This window comes from Nasonia vitripennis, assembly GCF_009193385.2.
Source record: "Nasonia vitripennis strain AsymCx chromosome 3 unlocalized genomic scaffold, Nvit_psr_1.1 chr3_random0004, whole genome shotgun sequence".
NCBI classification, from domain to species: domain Eukaryota; kingdom Metazoa; phylum Arthropoda; class Insecta; order Hymenoptera; family Pteromalidae; genus Nasonia; species Nasonia vitripennis.
The window spans coordinates 231,398-254,561 of NW_022279623.1; the positions used below are offsets into that span (position 1 = coordinate 231,398).

Here is a 23,164-nt window from a genome sequence, read left to right on the forward strand (position 1 = left end):
AAAAATATGTATTATTATTTTTTGAAAAAAATTAAAAATTTTTTTTTGAAAAAAATTAAAAATTTTTTTTTGAAAAAAATTAAAAATTTTTTTTTGAAAAAAATTAAAAATTTTTTTTTGAAAAAAATTAAAAATTTTTTTTTGAAAAAAATTAAAAATTATTTTTTGAAAAAAATTAAAAATTTTTTTTATAACTAACCATCATATTTCCTCTTTCTTGAACTTTTGTTAGAGCCACATCCCGACTTGGATCCCGAGCTGGTGCTCGAGACAGAACTCGAGCTTGAGCCTGAACTCGAGCTTGAGCCTGTACTCGAGCTTGATCTCGCCCTTGAAGATTGTGATAGCCTAATCCCCTTGGATGCTATTACGGATCGTAGAGGAGGCTGTAAATGCTCAACAGCGCAAACATATGTATTCAACGCTTGGGAATCAGCCCTCGTGCTTGCCGTACTTGTGTGGTGATCGCTTGGTACAGAAGTGCGGTCGTTTCTCGAAGATGAGCGATGGCGCTCGTTTCTCGAAGATGACCGATGGCGATCGCTTTTTTTTGATGACGAGTGATGGCGATCGCTTTTTGATGACGAGTGATTGCGATCGCTTTTCGAAGACGAGCGATTGCGATCGCTTGATAAGGACGAACGTTCGGTTTTCGCAGACGTAGAAGGGCGATCACTTTTGGCTGCCGGCGGAGAGCGAGGGTCCCTGAGTGGCTTCCTAGCTGGTGCTGTGGCTGCGACTTTGGCTGCGGATGCGGCTTCTGCTGCTTTGGCTTCTGCTGTGGTTGCGGCTTCTGATGCTTTGGCTTCTGCTGTGGCTTTGGCTGCGACTGCTGCTTTGGCTTCTGCTGCGGCTTTGGCTGCGACTGCTGCTTTGGCTTCTGCTGCGGCTTTGGCTGCGACTGCTGCTTTCGCTTCTGCTGAGGTTCTGGCTTTGGCTTTGGCTGCGGTTATGGCTTTTGCTGCGGATGCGACTTCTGCTGCGACTGTTGCTTGTTGCTGTGAGTTTTGCTCCTGTGGAAGCTGCTGCTGATGGTGCATCTCTGATAAGGATGATATGCTTTTAAACATCTGCTGCATCACACCAATTGACGGAAGTTGCTGCTGTTGTTGCGACTCTGGTGAGGTGAGCACACCCTCATTCAGCTGCTTCATCGCAGCAGTTAACTCGGCTGGTAGAGCTGAAGAATATAACAAAAATAATTAAATTAAAAAAAAATGTTACAAATAAAATCTAAACTAATGTAAAAAAATAACACTTACACTTTCTCAAAATGGAATCATCATTAATTCCATTCGATGTCCAGGACATCAACTGCCACGCCACATTAAAGAGATGGACAATTGTTCTATAGCCGTTGACCTTCTCAAAAGCTGCCTTCATGCTGTCGTTGATACCTTCCATCTTCTCACACTTTGAATTGAAGAATGAACATGAAAACGAAGAGTGAACTGACTGACGAAGCATGCACCAGGTCCTTAAATACGGTGAACAGCGAAGCTTCCCTTTCCACTTCAATTGCCGAAAGTCCTTCGATTGGCGAAAAATGTCCACTTTCTTCTCATAGAACCTCCCTTAGACACTTCCCACCGGAATTTTCAAAATCTCCTCCCTCTCAGCAAAATTTGACCATCCCTCAATCACTCGAGTACACGCCTACGCGTTCTTGGAGAGAGAGAGAGAGAGAGAGAGAGAGAGAGAGAGAGAGAGAGAGAGAGAGAGAGAGAGAGAGAGAGCGGTCATTGTTGACTGTCCATATCTTAAATTTTCATGCGAGAGTCTTCAGCATGTATCCGACTTATCTGTGTGAAAATTCAAAATCCTAGTTCTTGAAACGCACACACGCACATATTAACTTGGCAGATAATCTATCTGCTAATCTGCAAGCAATCAGCCAGATGTGTATACTTGCGCGTAGGCTAGCAAGCGGTCGGGAAAATATGTATACCTGAGCGAGAAGGGGATGGGTCAGATGTGTATACGCACGTCCAGGTAAGCATGTGGAAATATGTATACCTGCGCGCGTGTCGGGCAAGAAGTCCGACAGATACTCGTATGAGATCTATTGTGCTATGAAAAAGATTATCTCCGTATGTAAGCACGCGGTCGAGGAAATGTGTATACCTGCGCGTTTGCCACACAGATACCCCTGTGAGATCTATTGAACGTAAGATTATCTCTTTAAGAATCGACAGTAATTTCAAGTGTGTGTGAAAATTATCTCTGCTCGTGACAATCTAACGTGGAAACAGCTTTGAGGGTTCATCACTTCACGAGAGCGAGCAGATGTGCTTATTATTCTTGTTATTATCTTTCAGTTTAAACTGTGAGAAAGCGGGATTTATTTTTCTCCGATAAATTTATTAGCTTTGACTGCTATCTTATAAGGATGCATTTACACACTTTCACACGTTTCTCGAAAATCAGAGAAGGAGGAGTTTTTCCAAGCAATGTAGGCGCTTCCCTCTCTTTTGGGAGGGCTGCAATCTTTCCCTGAGAGGAGAGAGGGTGTTCTAGTATCTTGGAGAGAGAGAGAGGGGATCCCTCCATCGGGTACCAAAACACTCTGAGAGCAAGGCGTTTGACACTGTGTGTCACGTCAGGCTCCTGAGAAAGCTATCCACTTTCGGCTTCTCAAAGCAAGTCATTCGCTGGTTTGCCTCCTACCTCTCTGGGAGAGAGCAGGCCGTCGTCGGTGATAATAGTGAGCGTTCTTCTCCTCGGTGTCTTAACATCGGCGTCCCGCAGGGATCCGTTCTAGGTCCCTTGCTGTTCGCATTGTACATCAACGACATCGGTTTCTGCCATGATACCGATGTTTCCCATCTCATCTATGCGGATGACTTGCAAATTTACAATGCCACCTTGAGGAGCTCGATTCTTTATCAAACAAGATGAGTGCTAATGCCGAGAGGATAATGGGTTGGGCTGCACAGAACAGGCTAAAACTTAATGTTGCTAAAACCAAAGCAATTGTCCTGGACTCTCCCTACTACATAAACGCATTACTCTCAACAGCTAACACCTATATTAACATTGGGGGTGCCCAGGTTAGCTTTGAATCTTCCGTGCGTAATCTGGGATTGGCTAACCACTGCAGGACTCAGGAAGTATTTCACTGCTTGTTTCTTACGAAAGATGTTTAACACAGCCGTACCATCATATGTACTGGCATACTTCGACTTCCGCGTGACACTCCGGCCTGTTAGGGGGGAGGTGACACCTCTGGATATTCCTACCTTCGCGACGGAAACGCTGAGGAACTCGTTTCATATCAGCGCCTCATACCTATGGAACAACCTACCATCACACATTCGTAACAATGCTTCTATCTCAGGTTTCAAGAAACTAGCTAAAGAGCACTTCTTCGAACTCGAAAACACATAAACATCATGTTCACACGCACGCACACGCACACACTCACACACTCTCGCTTAACTCATTTTCACCTTATCATCACACTAAACATCTACTACAACAAACATCTTATACTATTATTATTTCTGTACTCTTACTACTCCTGCTGTACATAATTGATCGTACAATACATTGTACGCAAAATAAAACTAATTAATCTAATCTAATCTCTCGCTCTTATTCCCGAATTCGCACGTGTTTTTCTTCGCGCGCGCGAGTCTACCCTGTTTCGACGCGGCGCAGCGGTACTCATACCGCTACGAGTTAGCCGCGGTGCTCAACTCGTTACAATGCTTTTATTAAGTTGAAATTTTGGGAAAATATCGATCTTTTGATCACCTCGGCTAGGTTCTTTTTGCAGCTTATAAAACCGTTTGGTTTAAAAGATATCATGATTTTACTTCTTTGTCTCTCACCCTGTATACCCTGTATAAGTGAAAATTACTATTTCTGTTAAACCTTATAACTCGCTAACTAAAGTTAAGAAAGTTTTAAGACAATTCATGATTATATGAGATTATAGGAAACCTATGGTATTTAGAATATTGAGGTTTAAATTTTTTTATGAAAATTATACAGGGTGTTTCATTTTAATCCGACCACGACAAAAAACCATGGAAAAACTAATTTTAACGAAAAATGACCTTAACAAATGTTGAAGGGGGTAAAGGGGGCCATCGAATGACACAAATACCTTTGACCTTGAACTCGATTTTCAAGGTCATTTGAGGGTAATTGTGATTTTTTTAAATAGGAACCTCTATTTTAGACCTTGGAATACGGAGCAGCGGAAAAAAAATGACATTTCAAGTTTGCCTTAGTGACCTTGAGGAGGTCAATTCAAGGTCAAATAAGAAGTATCAGCCTAAGATTGTTTTCCTTTCAATTTTTTCGTAGAATTATCATTTTGTTATTGTAATAAACATTAAGAGAATAATTGACTTAAAATGTGATTATGCTTTGCTGACTTCAAAGCCATTTTGTAAGGTCAAAAGTGCAAAAATGCAATATCAAATGTTATGTGGAGTCTTCCAACTTAAGACACCACCATTTTTTTGGATTCTATTCAGTTCTTGGGATGTTTTCGTAAGCGCATTTTTATCCTATCTTTAGCGTTACTCAGCTCAACAAGGGCAACTAGCACGGGTTAGAGAACGTCGTAATTACAACGAAGATGATCTTCGTGTAATGGTCGTTTTAGCAATGGTTCATTTGAATCCCCACGTTAGTACCCGTGAAATTCAAAGGAAAAGTGGTATACCTATGGCTACTGCTTGGAGAATACTGAGAAGTCAACGTTATCATCCATATCATATTACTTTGACTCAGGATCTCACACCTGCTGATATGAGGTTAAGGCTACAGTTTTGTCAATGGGCACGACAAATGATTGCTAATGATCGTCACTTTTTTCAAGACGTAATGTTTTCTGATGAAGCAAAATTCAAAAGCAATGGAGAGCTTAACCGACACAACTGTCATTATTGGTCGAATTTTAATCCGCATTGGTACAGGCAGATAGATAACCAAAATCGTTGGAGTCTTGATGTTTGGTGTGGAATTGTTAACGGATACCTTGTAGGCCCATACTTTTTCGATGAAAATGTAAATGGCCATAATTTTTTACAGTTCCTGAGAGAACGTCTTCCAGTACTTCTTGAAGAAGTAGATTTATACACAAGAGCAAGAATGTGGATTCAATTAGATGGAGCTCCTGCGCACTATGCTCGAATAGTTAGACAATATCTTAATCAAAATTACCGTGACAGGTGGATTGGACGCACTGGACGTGGAGATTTGGGTGTTCGATGGCCACCGAGATCTCCAGATATGACATCACCCGATTTCTATTTGTGGGGGTATTTGAAAGATGTTGTTTATGAACATGAAACTACAACAAGGGAAGATATGATCCACAGAATTCAAACCGCTTGTGAAAACATCCCAAGAGCTGTATTACTCAGAACAGTAGAACATTTTCAGCAGCGAATTGAATTGTGTATCCAACAAAATGGTGGTGTCTTTGAGCACCTGCGTTGAATTTTGAGCAAAAGTGAGAGGCAAGGGGACTCACTCTAGTTAAGCACCCCGAAACGTGAGAGGCAAGGGGACTCACTCTAATCAAGCACCCCGAAAAGTGAGAGGCAAGGGGACTCACTCTAATCAAGCATCCCAAAGGGAACACAATCCTATTACGTCCACGTCGTTATTCCTGGGTAACGCTAAAGTTAGGATATAAATATGGACTTCACATAACATTTGATATTGCATTTTTGCAAAATATCCTTTGCGACGTAATTTTTTCCGCTCTATCCGATTCCAAGGTCTAAAATAGAGGTTCCTATTTAAAAAAATCACAATTACCCTCAAATGACCTTGAAAATCGAGTTCAAGGTCAAAGGTATTTGTGTCATTCGATGGCCCCCTTTACCCCCTTCAACTTTTGTTAAGGTCATTTTTCGTTAAAATTAGTTTTTCCATGGTTTTTTGTCGTGGTCGGATTAAAATGAAACACCCTGTATATTTGATATTGTGACGGGTGCTCCTTATGTAAAATAATAAAGATTGATAGTATTTTAAAAATCATTAATATACTTTATATTTCAACAATATTTTATCTATTTGAACTATAAATTTTGTTGGAGGAAGCTACGTGCCAAAGAATTGGCAGCGGTTTTTTATTAATAAAAACTTCAAAACATATATTATTATACTTCTTGAACGTCATTTTGTTAAATAAGAAACAAACAACATTTTGTAATGCCAAAAAGCCGAAAGTTGATATTTCTTTGGGCACGGTTACTTCAGCTTGCAACCATCTATCTAGAATCGCTTGGATCACTGACACATGATGTATAGATAGGACAGCTTGTACTAGTAGTATGCTTTTGCCTTCTTACCAAATACCATTACATGATAAAACATTGTTTTTCATCTTATGATTGGATAGAAGGTATACGTTTTAACCAAGCTACCTGTGGAGTCAAATGATAAGGACAATACTTTATGTTGAATTGTGTTCCAAAAATTCAGCTGATCATTAGAAAAATATGTGAAACAACAGAAAAAGCTGAATTTCTATATTTATTTAAAGAGTACATTCAATGTTACAAAGTTATATGCTCAAGAATCAAATTGATCATGCAAGTATGTGAAATAAAAAACCGCTGCCATTTCTTTTGCACGTAGCTTCCTTTAACATTTTTTTTTTTAAGAAAGCTACGTGCCGAAGAATTGGCAGTGGTTTTCTAAAAAGGTTCAACACTTATTCAAGTTGTAATTGTTAGGATGGTTTTTGGAATGCGTCTATAATCGCTAATAATCGAAAAATTTCCACGAAAAAAAACGCACATGCGAGACTGAGAACGTTGCTTTTTTACGAATTGATATAAAAAGGTTGCAAAAATTAACTTAATCATCCACTGACTGAAAAATTATGATCGAGTGTATGATTTATATTCTAATTTTTTGCATGAGATATAACATATTTACGATTCCTCAACTTCGGTAGGAATATTTGTAACAATAAAATCAAGTTCTATGATGTTTTTGGCAATGATCTGAGTGAAGCAATTTATTTCTATATGCAAAATTAGTTTAAATAGGAACAAACGTAGGAGGATAACCCTTGGTTATTTCAGAAAATAAACACACAAACTATTAATGTATAAACATTGGCAACGTTTCATCCAGGTTGAGGACCTCTTCAAGCCTTTATTTGAGACAAACAGAAAAAATTAAGATATAAATGTATAAAAATATTTTTTACAATAAGTATAGAAATATCATATATAGTTTATTATTATGGTCATACCATAATAATAAACTATATAATATCACAAACCGAGACACAAGGGTCTCGATAGTCATATACTTTTTCTCAGTCAGTAGAAGTCAAATATAGAACAAGTATACATAAGAGACCACGCAGTACGGAGATACCCGAAGATACCCGAGCTCACTTATTCACGTACACATGGACGGCCATACGCAATACATAGACATTTCAAAAAGAGAGAGATTACACAGTAAGCGAATCTAATTTTTAAAATATTTACTCAATTTGTTATATTGTTTACTAATCATGTTAAAATCTTCTTGTTTGTTGATATTATTGTTATTAATATTAATAAAAATACTTTCCGATATCAGTCTTTTAAAATTATTTGGTTCTTTATCTAAAATTTTGACCTTTTCAAAATCAAAACTATGTAAAAAATTATTTATATATGTGGGAATGGGCAATATTTTATCTAAAGACATTTTTTATGCTCATCTATTCTCTTTTTTAAATTTTTCTTAGTCTGGCCTACATAAGTTGCATTAAATCATTGCACGAAATCTCATACACAACATTGGTCTCACACCATTTATCAAGCTTATCCTTTCCTAACTTAATAACATCACTTAATTTGTTCGACATACGAGGTACAATTGTAAAGCCATATTTTTTAAAGGAAGACTTAAATGTAAAAAATAGTTTTTCATGAAACGGAATCGACATGACATTTCTAACAGTAGGTACGTTATTTTTAATACTTGAATTGCCAAAAGTGTGATATCTCACACGATAACTAATACAACTATCAATAAATTTATCCGGATAACTATTTTCACTGAGGATTTTTTTAACCATAACTAAATTTTCTTCATGGAATTGTAGATGAGAGAGAAGAAGAGCTCTATCTACTAGATTGTAAATAATGTTCCGTTTTAATTGGATTGTATGATTTAAAATTTTTTTTAAATCTTAATTATTTTAAATTTAAAACTCTATTACCCTGGTAGACGGGTGGGTGCCTATCACCACTACACAGCGCGTTCTTAGGTTGCGGATAGAGGAACAGCCCCTGAGAAAGAGGTTAGCTGCGAATAAATTGAATAAGCAGCCGCGGACAGCCGATAGGAACAGGCGTGGGTGTGATGAGCCCACACTGTCGAACGCATTCATCTAGAAACACTACGCAAGCACCACAACAACAAAAACACTTCACATTATCTCTTATCTCTCAATCTATCTCTTTCATCACACATTACAAAAATGGACAACAATCCTGCTGCCGAGGAGGATGCGGGAGCGATGACAACTGCACCGAAAGGGGATGTGTAGAATGATTCGTCACCTGGTCTTACGCGGTAACGATGCCAGCGAAGGCGCGCTGCCTTGCAGGGGGGCGTTAGGATGCGAGAATGAAACCGTAGTGTGTCTGACGACGAGTTGACACTGTCCTCGTCAAAGTCGGAAAGCTCTCATACTTAGTTCTAGAGAGGTATGGGGGTTATCACCTCTAGAACGGTGGACTCACCTGCGATCGGAACAGGATCCAAAGCGCGCGGGTTTAACATACTATCATGGCTCAAAAAAATCAAAATCAAACCAAAAGGGACGTAAGGGTCGGAACCTGGAATGTTCATAGTCTATACAGAGCAGGCGCGTTTAAAGAACTCGTAAAGGAAGCTGATAGGTACAATCTAGATTTGGTAGCAATACAGGAATCGCGGTGGCCAGATGGCGGAGTACTATAGCATCGGGTAACTTCCCGTACCTGTAGGGGGCCGGGAGTGAGGGATCTCTAGGCACCAGATTTCTCGTAAGCAAAAGCATCATACATTCGGTTAAAAGTTTCAAATCCGTCAATGATAGGCTCTCGTACATCATTATCGAAAAAACTCGTGAGATTAATTCAAATATGTCTGAACGGAAGCACGGGAAAGGTCCGAGTAGGCGGTAATGTATCAGAACCCTTCATGATACGCGATGGTTTAAAACAAGGGGATGGGCTCTCTACGGTGCTGTTTAACTTAACGTTAGAGTATGCCGTTAGAAAAATGCAGGTTAGCCAGCTGGGCGCAACGCTTAATGGAACAACGCAGATACTAGGCTACGCAGATGATTTGGATATACTGGGGGATTGTAGGGAAACGGTAGCAAGAAACGCGGAAATCCTCATAAAAGCGGTGGAGTATACAGGGTTAGAAGTGAGTGAATCAAAAACAAAGTACATGATTGTGGATAAGCTAGGCATCTGCAGAGGGGAGGAAGATCTCAGAGTTGGGAATTTTACTTTTGAAAAGGTTAGCGAATTCAGGTATCTGGGTACGACCATAAATGATAGAAACGAGATTAATGTCGAAATAAATAAGAGACTCCATTCGGGTAATGCTTGCTTCTACGCCGTGAGTAATTTACTTAAGTCGAGGCTGTTGTCTAAAAACGTTAAAATAAGAATATACAGGACAATAATACTGCCGGTGGTTCTGTACGGGTGCGAAAAGTGGGCTCTCACTAAGCAGGCGGACAACCGTTTTAGGGTATTTGAAAATAAAGTCTTGCGAAAAATATACGGGCCGAAGAAAGATGAGGAAACCGGGGAATGGAGGAGACTACACAATGATGAGTTACACAATCTGTACGCGTCACCAAATATTAACAGAATAATAAAATCGCGCAGATTGGGATGGGCAGGGCACGTAGCGAGAATGGGAGACGACCGTACGGCAGCGCGTGTCATGAAGGGCAGGCCGATGGTAACGCGACCTCTAGGTAGACCTAGACGTAGATGGGAGGACAACGTAAAAGCGGATCTAGTAGAAATAGGACGGGTGGGTGTCGATCGGAGAGGTGCATCTTGGGTGGGGTTGACACAAGATAGGGCAGCGTGGAAGGCTTGCGTAGATGAGGCGATGAACTTTCGAGTTCCAAATGCCATGTAAAAAAAAAAAAAATTACCCTGGTAGAAATGACCCTAAGAACTCGCCAGTTACTAGCCTGTTCTTAGACTCCTTTCTACCAGGGTAGTGTTTGTAGATTTTTGATACCAATTTGTAATAATACTATTGTTTTTTATTGCTAATGTGATATCTAAAAAAGGAATCATGTTATTATTTTGTAACTCATGTATAAATTGTAAGTATCTATTATAACTATTAAATTTGTTTAAGATTAGATCTAACTCATTCTCGCTCACGCATAAAATTGTATCGTCAACATATCTAAAATAAAACAAAGGTATGCAGTCATGATTATTTTTTAGTTCCATGAGTACAGTAGTTTCTAAATCCTCCGTAACTAAATCTGCAATCAACGGTGAGATAGGGGAGCCCATGGGTGGGCCAAAGATCTGTTTATAAATTATATTGTGAAACAAAAAATATGTATTATCAAACAGGAATTTCACTATATCAATTATGCACTCAAACGGAATTTTTGAATGACTTTGGATTTTTTGAAAGCGTTTATCTAAACTGCATAAAACTAACTCTAAAAGTATATTTGTAAATAAAGAAATCACATCGAGGGAAACTAGGATATATCCTTGAGGAATAATTATATTAGTTAATTTTTTTATTAGATCAAAGCTGTTGTCAATGTGTGAAGCCGGATTTTTTTAAAAATCTCTATGAGTTTTATCAATGATGTTAGCTAAGAAGTGTGTAGGACTATTAACTGTTGAAATAATAGGTCTGAGAGGAACATCTTTGTGAATCTTTGGCAGCCCATATGCTCTGGGTAGAACAGTATTTGTTTGTGTTAGTTTAAATTTATCATATTTTAAATCTAAGCTGTCTTTAACATTTTTTCTTTGTAATCTTCGTAATCCAGACACACCGTTATACTACCTTTATCGACTCGAGTAAAAAATAAGGACGGATTATTAAAACAAAATTCTTTAGTTAGTGCTACTTTTTGGTAAAAATCTCTCGGTTTGTGATATTATACAGTTTATTTTTTATGGTATGACCATGAATTATTTAATTATTGTATAACAACAAAGTTTATGATAGTCTCAAATAAAGGCTTGAAGAGGTCCTCACCCTGGACGAAAGGTTGCCAATGTTTATACATTAATAGTTTGTGTGTTTATTTTCTGAAATAACCAAGGGTTATCCTCCTACGTTTGTTTCTATTTAAACTAATTTTACATTATGGAGAGGAGTCCTAATATTTCTATATGCAAACATGTATTTAAATAATTTATCACTATAAGGCTTGAATTTTTAGTCAATGATAGATATTGAATACCAATTTTCTTCTCCGGTGACTTTCTTTATTTTAATGTTTGCTACTTCTGTAATTTTTTTAGGAATGATCCAAGCAATTTATAAGCTTTTTTTAGCATGAATTAATGGTTATCTTTATTTGTAGCTAAAAATACAGGGCATCTGACATTCTGGGACCTATACTGAGACTTTTGCACTATAAAAAGGTATCTCCATGAATTTTTTGGTGTTCAGAGTCCGGATCGAACTCTTGCTTTTACTAATATTAAGGTTTAAATGACTTGTAAGACAGGTATCCTTGCGGGGAAGCCTGACACCCCGTATGTGGCGCGTCCCCGGGGTGGCGGATGGGTGCTTTGCTAATTTATAAATATTCTTTGTGCAGGGAAAGAATACTTATTGAAATGGCTTGAGATTTTATCTAAGAATTCAACGGAATCTTTGTTTGCAAAATTTAACAAAATTTCTTTTTCAGTTTCCTCATTTTCGTCCTGTTCCTTCCTATCGAAATTCGGTTGCCATTGCGTACATTCGGCTTGAATTCCTGTCAAGTGTTTGTTGATTTTGAGAGGCAGTTTCAGCTTTTTATGTAGAATGTTTACCATAAGTGGTCGATTCAAGTTCTATTGTGCTCTGTTAATTTTTTCACCAAATGTGTGTAACCAACGCCTAGACGGTCTCCTAATGAAAGACTCTCTCAAAAAACTGCAGACCAGGTATATATTTATACATTTCTTGAGCTACAGATCTGAAAATTCTTATAGGTGCATGATCTGTATATTCTCTTATTTACATTTTTTGCCTTTTTTAATAGAACAGCATTGTCGTTATTTGTGGTATTTCTTTCTGCAGCTATAAATATATAATATAATAAATTATATATATATATATATATATATATATATATATATATATATATATATATATATATATATATATATATATATATGCATATGTATTATTCGTTAAGTTATTTAATGGTCTAGGGTCAGAGACAGTATTCGTCGGACTTAAATGGTGATGCATCACCAAGTTTTTGTTAAAAATTGTTAAATTTTGTGCAAAAAATATATTCATTTTATTTAGATTTTGCTCTGAATTAGAACATTTTCTTCCCTGGTATACTGAATGTAAATAATTTGCAGCCAATCCATATTTATTTATATTGACCAATCGATTCTCTATTAAAACTTCAAAATCATGATAGATTGCTGGCAAATTTATTTGCGACCAGTATTACATAGAGTCTGTTATAGTCGCAGTATTTTTCTCGCAATTGCGTATTAGTTCGCAAACAGGATCTAGCATAACTAAATTTTGGTTTAACGTTAGCTCGAAATTGCTGTCGAATAATAAGTTTCTATAGCACCATTATTTACTACTAACCGCATAAAAGGAGCATTTCGAGAAGCTCGACGAAACACATCTCTGTAGCTATACCAACGGGTATCTCCAGTCAAAATTATTCGATTTCCGCCGGTTTTTTAGTATTAGTTGAGGAATTTTTCCAACCATCCATCAGTTAGTTCTTCTTTCTTTACAGAATTAAGAAAAATATCCTTGTCTTTTTTTCTAAAATAGATGTAGCCAATGTTTTTTTTTTTTTTTGTAGGAGTCTTGTAATTTATAGAGTTAAGAGCTTGGATAACATTTTTAAAATAAGTTGACTCCACAATCACAAATAGTATATTACAACCGAAAAAGAAATCGGCTAAAAGCATATCTTATTGCTCTTGCGTCAATTGAAGGATGCAGATTTCTATGAAAATTAACAATCAGTTTATTTTAGTTTTGTATAATGGCAAACATCATATTATGAAAATGCGCAATTGGCTGTCAATATAAGCTGTTTTTTATTTCTTACCCTTCAGTTCTTGAAACAATCCAATTTAATAATCATAATTGCTACAAAGTATGTTAACAACAAAATGAGCGCAGGAGTGGACTGTCGCAGTAGTCCTAACAATGTTGGCAGACGGTAAAATACATATAAAAACTTAAAATTAACGTTAAAATTAAAGCAAAAAAACAAATAAATAAATAAAATAAAATACATTTGCGAAAACGTAACAAAAAAATGAGTGGCTGTTGCGAACGCTGTACGCATAAAATTAATATACAATATACAATATCGCAGTTAAAAACTAAACGAAGACTAGATTTATCGCCGAAAACAAGTATATCAACGCCCCAGAAAACATAAAACGCAACTTACAAAAAAGAAAAAACAATAAATACATGAAAGCGCAGAGAGCAAATGACAAGTCACAGTAGACGAGGGTCCGAGAGTGCGGAAAATTTCGCCAAGCGCGATTTGAAAGCGGACGCGGGATAAATGCTCTTATGCAGTTTGCGAATATCGGTTGGAAGCTCATTCCAAAGCTGGGCTGCTCCCACGCGGAACGAATTAGCGAAAAACTCCATGCTGAATTTGTGGATGGACAGGTCGAGGGGGCTCGCTCTTTTGGAAGTCGAGGTGTTTGCGCAGGTAGGAGGGGGTGCCAGATCATCAGATGGCAGCAAGCAAGCTGAGCGTCAGGAATCTGAGCCTGCACTTATAAGAGGCGATACCGTACTTCCAGTAAGTGGGCGAGATATGCTCATATCGCTTAACACCTTCCACAAATCGCGAAGCAGCATTTTTGCAACGGTCTAGTTTTGTCGCGAGCTCTTCGGTTAGGTCTAGAAACAATGCCGGACAGTGTTCGAGATAGGGGAAGACGAGGGTCTTTACAAGCAAAAGCTTTGTTGCGCGTGGAAGACCGTATGCATTTTTCCTCAGGCGAGACAGGGCGGCGTAACATTTACCGGCAGTTATGGTGCATTGCTCCTTCATGGTTAGGCAGTTGTCAAATCCTAAAAGCTTAACCGACTCGCAAGGCTAGATGATCTGTCCATCGACTGTTATAGGCGGCAAATGCATGCTCTGCAATTTGGTTTCAAAACCGCGCGAGCTAAACCAAATGGCTTTGGTCTTGGGGCTATTGATGCGAAGTCCGTTGGCCCTGGCCCAGGAAACTACGTTAGCGAGAGCAGCGTTGACTTTTTCGATTATGATAGGCGCATCGCGAGCAAAGCCATGCGCGTATATACAGAAATCGTCTGCGTACAAGTGGTAGTTGCAGCCCTCAAAAACGTTTGGCATATCGTCGATGTATAGCGAAAATAAAAGCGGCCAGGGAGGCGATCCCTGGGGAACCCCTGAAGTCCTGGTGAGCGGAGAGGACGTTTCACCCGAATGAGAAGCGACGATTTGCGTGCGGCCCGTAAGAAATGAGCGCACCCAAGAACAAGCCGAGTCGGAGAATCCGGAAGAGCGCAGCTTTTCGGCTAAAAGCGGGATATTGACAAGGTTAAAAGCCTTCGATTGGTCGATCGAGACCAAGAGGGTAACCTTTCGCTCGTTAATTGCGTGACGAATGTCGTCGTTAATAGCAATAAGTGCCATATGCATGCTGAATCCCTTTCGAAACCCGGACTGCAGAGGGTTCATCAAGTTTCTGGCGGCTATAAAGTCGTTGATCTGGTTGAGGGCGACCGCTTCAAAAAGCTTAGACGCTGGTGAGAGATTGTACCTCGGAGACCGTCGCCGTCGCAATATTACCCCGAAATACCCCGAGTAGCAGAACTGGATTAATTTCCTTTAATATTTACCAAGTTGTTAATTATTCATTGTCTTTTTGCAATGCACTTCTAAAATGCATATTTTTAATGCACAAATGTATTTTTCAAAAAGTAATTTATCACTATAGGTCACAAAGTTTGTGGACGCTCTCACGAATCGAATGCAAAAAACCGCATTAAGATCCAAATTACTGTTCAAAAAATCGACAATTAAGCCGCTTTCAGTGCTTAATTTCCTCGACAGAAAATATAGGTTATGGTTTCACGGGATTTATTTTTTACGTGAATATGAAGAAAATTATTATTCCTACAGTTCTAAACAATCCTTTAAAATGTTAATTATTATTATAACATATTTAAATCCATTTAAAAGGAATAAAAAGCCTTATATTTATTACTTTTATTTGTTCTCGATATTCTACCGAGAACGACGTGCAAAATTCATGTGACCAGTATAGGGTTTTCAGGTAGATCAACCAGACAGAATCTACGGATAATGTTCATTTCTAGACAAATTCTGCTAGAAAACCCGGCAACGTTCCTACCAGAGATAGTCCCGTGAAATTTTAAGCTTTTAGAAAGTTTAAAAGTATAAATTCAAACTTTTTCTAAAGTTTATAAACTTATTTTTAAGGAGATGTGGGAGCTGAAAACACTATTTTTTTGTTCCATATAACTTTTTGAATAAAGCTTGCAATGAAAAACCAAGACCAGAGCGCCATAGTATTGAGTGTAGTGAATCATTCTACCGAAAAAAAAATAAGTACCAATCGGACTTTTGGTTTTTGTAAAAGTTGTGAAATACGAGCAGGTGTTTACGCGTGTTTATGCGATTGCAGCGCCACCCTCAAACACCAAGGAAAGAAAGGTGTCGACTTATGGCTGAAAATTATGACGAGTGTAGCGTCTCGGACCGGGCTTTTCAGACTATAGAAAAAAATGCACCTTTCCAAAATTTGATAAATTCAATAAAATTAATAACGGAAGTTATATATTGCTAAAAAATGAATGTCAACAAATTTTGAATGGAAAAAAACGGATCAAAATTGCTCTACATCATAGTTTCATTAAATTATTTTTAATATTCATTATGTAACACTTTATCATTATCAAAAAATATAGACTTATTTTCCTAGATTTATGAACAAGTAAAAATTAGTTGAAGCGTCAAAAGCATGATTAAAATTTTGTAACAGTTATTTTTTATTTTCAAGAACATTATTTTAATTTACTTAAAATAAAAATTAAGGCATGTATTTTGCACTTATTTTTCTCCTATAATATTGAATATCAATCTAACCTTATATTTATTACATGATATAAAACTATTTTAATCCGATTTTTTCCGTTCAAAAATTTTGTTGTCTTTTAATTTTTTAATCCTACAAAAGTAACACTATTATTTGCATTTACTATGAACAATTAGATTTACAAAATTTTGGATAAGTTATATTTTCAAGTGTGAAAGGTCCGGGCTGAGGCGAGATACACATGTGATTTACAACCATCAGGGATCGGGCCTTTTTTCTAGGATTACTTTACCTTCAAAGCCTCGATCATAGCCCGGCGGTAAACATCAAATAGTGGGGGTCGAAAAGGAATTGAGGGAGGGAAGCTATGTTCGCTTTCCTCGCGCTGTTACGGTATAGAAGAATCATTTAAACACAAAGCGGATTTACATCTTATATAAAAAATAAGATGGTTGTTCTTTTCAAAATTATTCTCTTAATGCTTACTTGCCGTCCCTTTGTCTTATAGTCTACGATGTGTACCTATAGACCCCAGTGGAAATGAAAAATATGCCAATCTGTGCCAATCTGTGCCAATCTGTGCCAAAACTGTGCCAAAGCTGTGCCAAAACTGTGCTAAACAGTGCCAAAACGTGAACATTTTGGACATTTGACACACTTTTGGCACAGTTTGTCATAATCAGTTTTACTAGAATTTTCTACTCAATTTTCGTGCATTATTCGGCAATTGTTCCAAATTGAAGCAATAACATAACACTATGGGAAACTAAGAGATATTTATAGTAAAAATACGAAAACTACTAGGAAAAAGAGTATATCATTGCCAAAAATTAATGAATCTATAAGTAAGAAAAGCAGCTACTGCATGGCTTTGAAATTTTTCAATCTACTCTTTAATGATCTCAAAGAGTTAACAGTTCGAAAAGTAACTATAAAAAATAAATTAAAGGATTTCATAAGAAATCTAATAGTATGAAATGAATTAGAGACACTAGTTTAACTTCTGTTATAAGTACAAGAAAGAACAGTATGAAAAGATTAATTTTAGTTTTTAGTTTTTAAGTTATCTGTATAATTATTGTGCCACACCTATGTACAGGCAACTTGTTTGCCTCTATTGGAAGCCTTTAAAAGGCTTATGTATATGGTCATAAATAAATAAATAAATAAATATACTTAGAAGGAATTCCCTTGATTTTTTTATATTTATGATTTTGCTCATTTTTTTGCAGAAGATGATTTGGGTTAGTTTTAGAACATTCAGATTAGATGTGAGAGAATCATGAAACACAAAGCAGATTTTCACCTTGAAGTTATAGTGAGATTGATTCTTCTTGGAGTAAGTAATGATTTTTGTCAGTGTATGCTGATTTTTAACACTTGACATTTTTTAAACTGACTTCACTAAATTCATTAGCGTATATTGATCAAAATACAGAAAAACTTTTGCAAGCTATAAACATTAGACGATTTCTTTAAAGATTGCATAACTTTTTAGAGGAGAAATCATAATTATAATACGATACTAAGATACAGAATGGTACAACATTACAAATAATTATACTTATCAATTGTAGGTACAGTTGTGTACAAAATTTGAATGTCTTGTGTGCGAAATGCCAAAGATAAATTCCAAAAAGCAGAAAGTAAAAATAATGCTGGAACAACAAAAGAACGCTGTGGTTACCTTCAAAAAATGGAGTTCATGCGCCAACATTTGTCTCACAGGAAGACATTGAAATTTCTTCTAAAAGCTACTGTACGCAGCCAATAAAAAAGAATATTTGGACTTCTGAGGGTAAGAAGTCATTTACTGGTGCAAAACCCAAAAGGAGTAAAAGCTAGCTCAACCCCTAAATTAGATGACTTTGCTAAAGGGAGGCATAAAAAAGAGCAAGTTATATGATGGATCCCATAACTAATTTCAATAAAAAGACAGAAGAATTCATGGATCAATCAAGAGAACAACCAAAAGATGACTATTACACATTACTGTTCAATCAGTTTTGTCAAGTTGACGAATAGTCCAGGCGGTAGAGCAGTAAAAGTAGGGTGTAATGGATGTTGTTTGATAACGCAAAAATTTTTATGCAGAACGTTGCCGAATATTGTGTACAACAATAATCTAGTTTGCCTACTCCAAAAAGTGCTTGCTAAATGCTTAAGAACAACAAATGTACCGAAATATCGAAAAATGACCCATTTTTCGATACATTTGTGTCTAAAACTTTGAAACAAATCCTTAAATAAAAAAAATTTACTCTTTCTTTTTTGTTTATTTGACGATTTCCTATAAGGTTATGAGAATCGCGAATCGAAAAACTTTAATTTTCCATGGATAATATGCAAAAATTAGTAAAAAATCATACGTCAATTTTGAGAAATTTTTTCGGTAAGTAAAAATTGATCAATATTTATCAAATTTTCAGAAAAGATAGTTAAACATATGACAATTACGCACAAAAATTTTTGTAACGATCGACCGCGTAGTTTTTCACTGCCATAATTATTAATTAACAAATTATAAAAAAGTTGATCGCGCGTACCTTGTTTAAACAACAGTGAAAAAGGAGCACGCAATTTTTAACAGTTACTTAGTGTCATACCAAACAATGAGCAATTATAAAAAATATCCATTTTACGTTTTAATAACTTTTTACAATTTTTTAAAATTTTGTCAAATTTTTTCCATTATAAATAATTTGTCGTTTACAGCATCGGTTCGATGTAATTTAAAAATTGTTTCCCATCTGAATACTGCTTTGCAAGCACTTTCATTTTAGCCCAAAACGACGAAATTTGACCGTGTAGATCCGGAGATAGAGGCCCACAAAGTTAATAATAATTTATGGCTTACTTAAACGTTAAATCGAAATTTAAAAAATACTCTCTTATAGCTGGTTGCAAATACTTTCTATATTTGTCTTGTGCATTTTCGACAGATGAAAGCCTAATAAAAGAAAAATCGATGAAAATACCGTAATCAGAGGAGTTCGTCGGCCGAGCGGCGTGGGAGCAGGAGTGGGGATGGCGGAGAGCAGCTGTGCTGTCGCGCGGCCCGGGTGTTTCAAAATGCGAATGCGCGGTAAAACATGAGTTATCTCGGCAACGGTAGCACTTATCGAGACGATTTTTTTTTTAATTCGATGTAGCGAAATGAGAGGAATCAGAATATGCCATCAAAAAACAATATTACAAAGAAATTTTGCACGAATTTCAAGATCAAAAAAGTATGCTATTTTCATTTGCATCAAAAAAATAGTTGTATGATTGAAAAATTATTTTGTTGCTTAATGTTCATCAAATCATGCAACTAATTAAACGTTTCAATAATAAATATTGATAAAAAGTATATTTTCTTTCTTAAATGGTCTTTGTTTATCATAACTAACCGTCCTTTTTTATAATAAATTGTATAAATATGGTAGCGCTTTTTTCCATAAAATGACATTATTACAGTACAATAAACATTTTGCAATAATAATACTTCATCCCAGGTATACATACTGCGTAGGAACAAGTAAAAGCATTGGGTTACTTTGATCCAGGTAGATCGCAGTCCCCTCCTTGGTATTCATAACTTAGGCCACGCCTACATATAGGTGCTTGGGACTCTAATATCGAACACGCTCATTGGTTACATTGGACCCGACTATCCAATTAGGGATGCTGTCTATTTGAAAACTGCACTCAAGCATGCGCAAAACCCAGAAATCAAAGTTTTACGACTTTTTTGAACCGTACGTTGAAAAAATAAACATGGAAAATTGTCTGCATGTCATCGATGGTGGATTATTGATGCTTAGAGTTGTTTGGCACCAGAAAGACAACTTCAATGATATTTTAGATCGCTACGTAAACTATGTAAAAAAATACTATGCTCCACACAGTATTGTCGTATTTGATGGATATCCGGATGATAAAACCTTCAGTACGAAAAATGCAGAGCGCCAACGGCGGCAAACACGACAACAATGTCGAGAAATTATTTTTGATGCATCAATGACAGCGACAGTTTCTCAAGAAAAATTCTTATCAAATTATAAGAATAAAGCAAGATTTATAACATTCTTGAGATTAAAATTGGAAAATTCTGGATTTTTAACGAAACAAGCTCCGGAAGATGCTGATTACTTAATTGTCCAAACTGCACGGGAAGTCAGCGAACATGAAAAACCGGCTATCATTGTTGCTGAGGACATTGATGTTTTAGTAATTTTTATCCAATCAGCATCTATCAATAACAATGTATATTTTTTAAAACCTGCAAAGGACAAAATTGTCGAAAAAGTATTCTCTCGCAACTCTTTTGTAAATAAAAATTTAACTAATGTAATAGCATTTCTGCACGCCTTTTCCGGATCGGATACAACATCAGCTATGTATAAGCAAGGCAAAGGAAAAATAGTCAAGATTCTTGAAAAATATTCTGATTTGAGAGAAATGGTTGAAGTTTTCAATTCAAGAGTTGCTACGAAAGAGAATATTGCTAATATCGGACAAAAAATTATGCAAGCGATTTATAGTGGCAAGCAACTAACTGAAACAACTTTAAGTGATCTAAGGTACAGCACTTTTAAAAAATGCTCGAAACAAAAAACCTTTAATTTAGCAACATTACCACCAACAGAATCAGCAACCAATCTTCATTCGTACAGGGTTTATTATCAAGTACAAATGTGGCTTGGAAATGCATTAAATCCATTAGACTGGGGCTGGAAAATTCACGACAATACACTCGTGCCTGTATATGTTGAAAGCCCTCTAGTGCCAGATGATATTTTAAAAAATATTAGTTGTAAATGTACTGGAGAGTGTAAAAAGTCATGTGGATGCGTAAAGCATGGTCTACGATGTTCCGATTTTTGTAAAAACTGTCGTGGACAAACGTGTAAAAATTATCAAACATTCAAAGTATCAGTTGATGACAACATTGGTGAAATCAATGAACTCGACACTATTGATGAAGTTTTAGACAATGTTAAAAGTTATGAACTGCAAATGGATTGTGTAAGCGATAATGAAATTAATGTTGATGATGATGAAGATGACTATGGTACGGATGACAGTTGCACAAATCCTTCAAATCCAAAAAAAGCGAGACTAGATTTGTAACCACAAAAGATGTATTATTATGTGTATAATTTTTATCTATTGTAATAAAATAAATTTATATTAATTATTCGATATGTTTACTTTGTTTATTTAATGTTATAACACATATTCCCTTATTAGTAAATTTAATTAGTTATTCTATATAAATAGGTTATTAGAGTATTAAGAAGCGTAAAAAATTTTTTTTTGAAATTTTTATTAATGAAACGTTTAAATAGTTGCATGATTTGATGAACATTAAGCAACAAAATAATTTTTCAATCATACAACTGTTTTTTTAATGCAAATGAAAATAGCATACTATTTTGATTTTGAAATTCGTGCAAAATTTCTTTGTAATATTGTTTTTTGATGGCATATTCTGATTCCTCTCATTTCGCTACATCGAATTAAAAAAAAAAATCGTCTCGATAAGTGCTACCGTTGCCGAGATAACTCATGTTTTACCGCGCATTCGCATTTTGAAACACCCGGGCCGCGCGACAGCACAGCTGCTCTCCGCCATCCCCACTCCTGCTCCCACGCCGCTCGGCCGACGAACTCCTCTGATTACGGTATTTTCATCGATTTTTCTTTTATTAGGCTTTCATCTGTCGAAAATGCACAAGACAAATATAGAAAGTATTTGCAACCAGCTATAAGAGAGTATTTTTTAAATTTCGATTTAACGTTTAAGTAAGCCATAAATTATTATTAACTTTGTGGGCCTCTATCTCCGGATCTACACGGTCAAATTTCGTCGTTTTGGGCTAAAATGAAAGTGCTTGCAAAGCAGTATTCAGATGGGAAACAATTTTTAAATTACATCGAACCGATGCTGTAAACGACAAATTATTTATAATGGAAAAAATTTGACAAAATTTTAAAAAATTGTAAAAAGTTATTAAAACGTAAAATGGATATTTTTTATAATTGCTCATTGTTTGGTATGACACTAAGTAACTGTTAAAAATTGCGTGCTCCTTTTTCACTGTTGTTTAAACAAGGTACGCGCGATCAACTTTTTTATAATTTGTTAATTAATAATTATGGCAGTGAAAAACTACGCGGTCGATCGTTACAAAAATTTTTGTGCGTAATTGTCATATGTTTAACTATCTTTTCTGAAAATTTGATAAATATTGATCAATTTTTACTTACCGAAAAAATTTCTCAAAGTTGACGTATGATTTTTTACTAATTTTTGCATATTATCCATGGAAAATTAAAGTTTTTCGATTCGCGATTCTCATAACCTTATAGGAAATCGTCAAATAAACAAAAAAGAAAGAGTAAATTTTTTTTATTTAAGGCTTTGTTTCAAAGTTTTAGACACAAATGTATCGAAAAATGGGTCATTTTTCGATATTTCGATACATTTGTTGTTTTTAAGCATTTAGCAAGCACTTTTTGGAGTAGGCAAACATAGACTATTGTTGTACACAATATTCGACAACTTTCTGCATAAAAATTTTTGCGTCATCAAACAACATCCATTTCGATTGCTCTATCGCCTGGACTAGAAGCAGATTTAGAAGAATGCTTCGATAACATTCTTGAGGGTATCGACAAAATTGATCAGAATATGGCTTTTAATATCTTGTAAAACATCTTGTATTCGTTTGGTTCAATAAATATGAATTACAAATATGCGTATGAAGTATTAATTTTAAAATAAAATACGTTAGGGGGGTCTCATAGTCAATTAAACATTCAAATTTCGCGCTACAGAATAGCAGACGAAAAAAAAATTAATTTACTTATAACATTTAAATAAA

At 36.1% G+C, this 23,164-nt stretch overlaps 1 protein-coding gene across 1 annotated transcript; it reads right to left on the reverse strand.

Moving 5' to 3' along the window:
• Window positions 1-194: 194 nt before the first annotated feature.
• Window positions 195-2,140, reverse strand: LOC107981905 (serine-rich adhesin for platelets-like). Its single transcript, XM_016988706.2, has 2 exons — window positions 1,263-2,140; window positions 195-1,180 (listed from the first exon to the last, which is right to left on the reverse strand). The coding sequence occupies exons 1-2, from the start codon at window positions 1,465-1,467 to the stop codon at window positions 195-197; spliced, it is 1,191 nt and encodes a 396-aa protein (XP_016844195.2). The 5' UTR covers window positions 1,468-2,140.
• Between the last annotated feature and the right edge of the window lie 21,024 nt (window positions 2,141-23,164).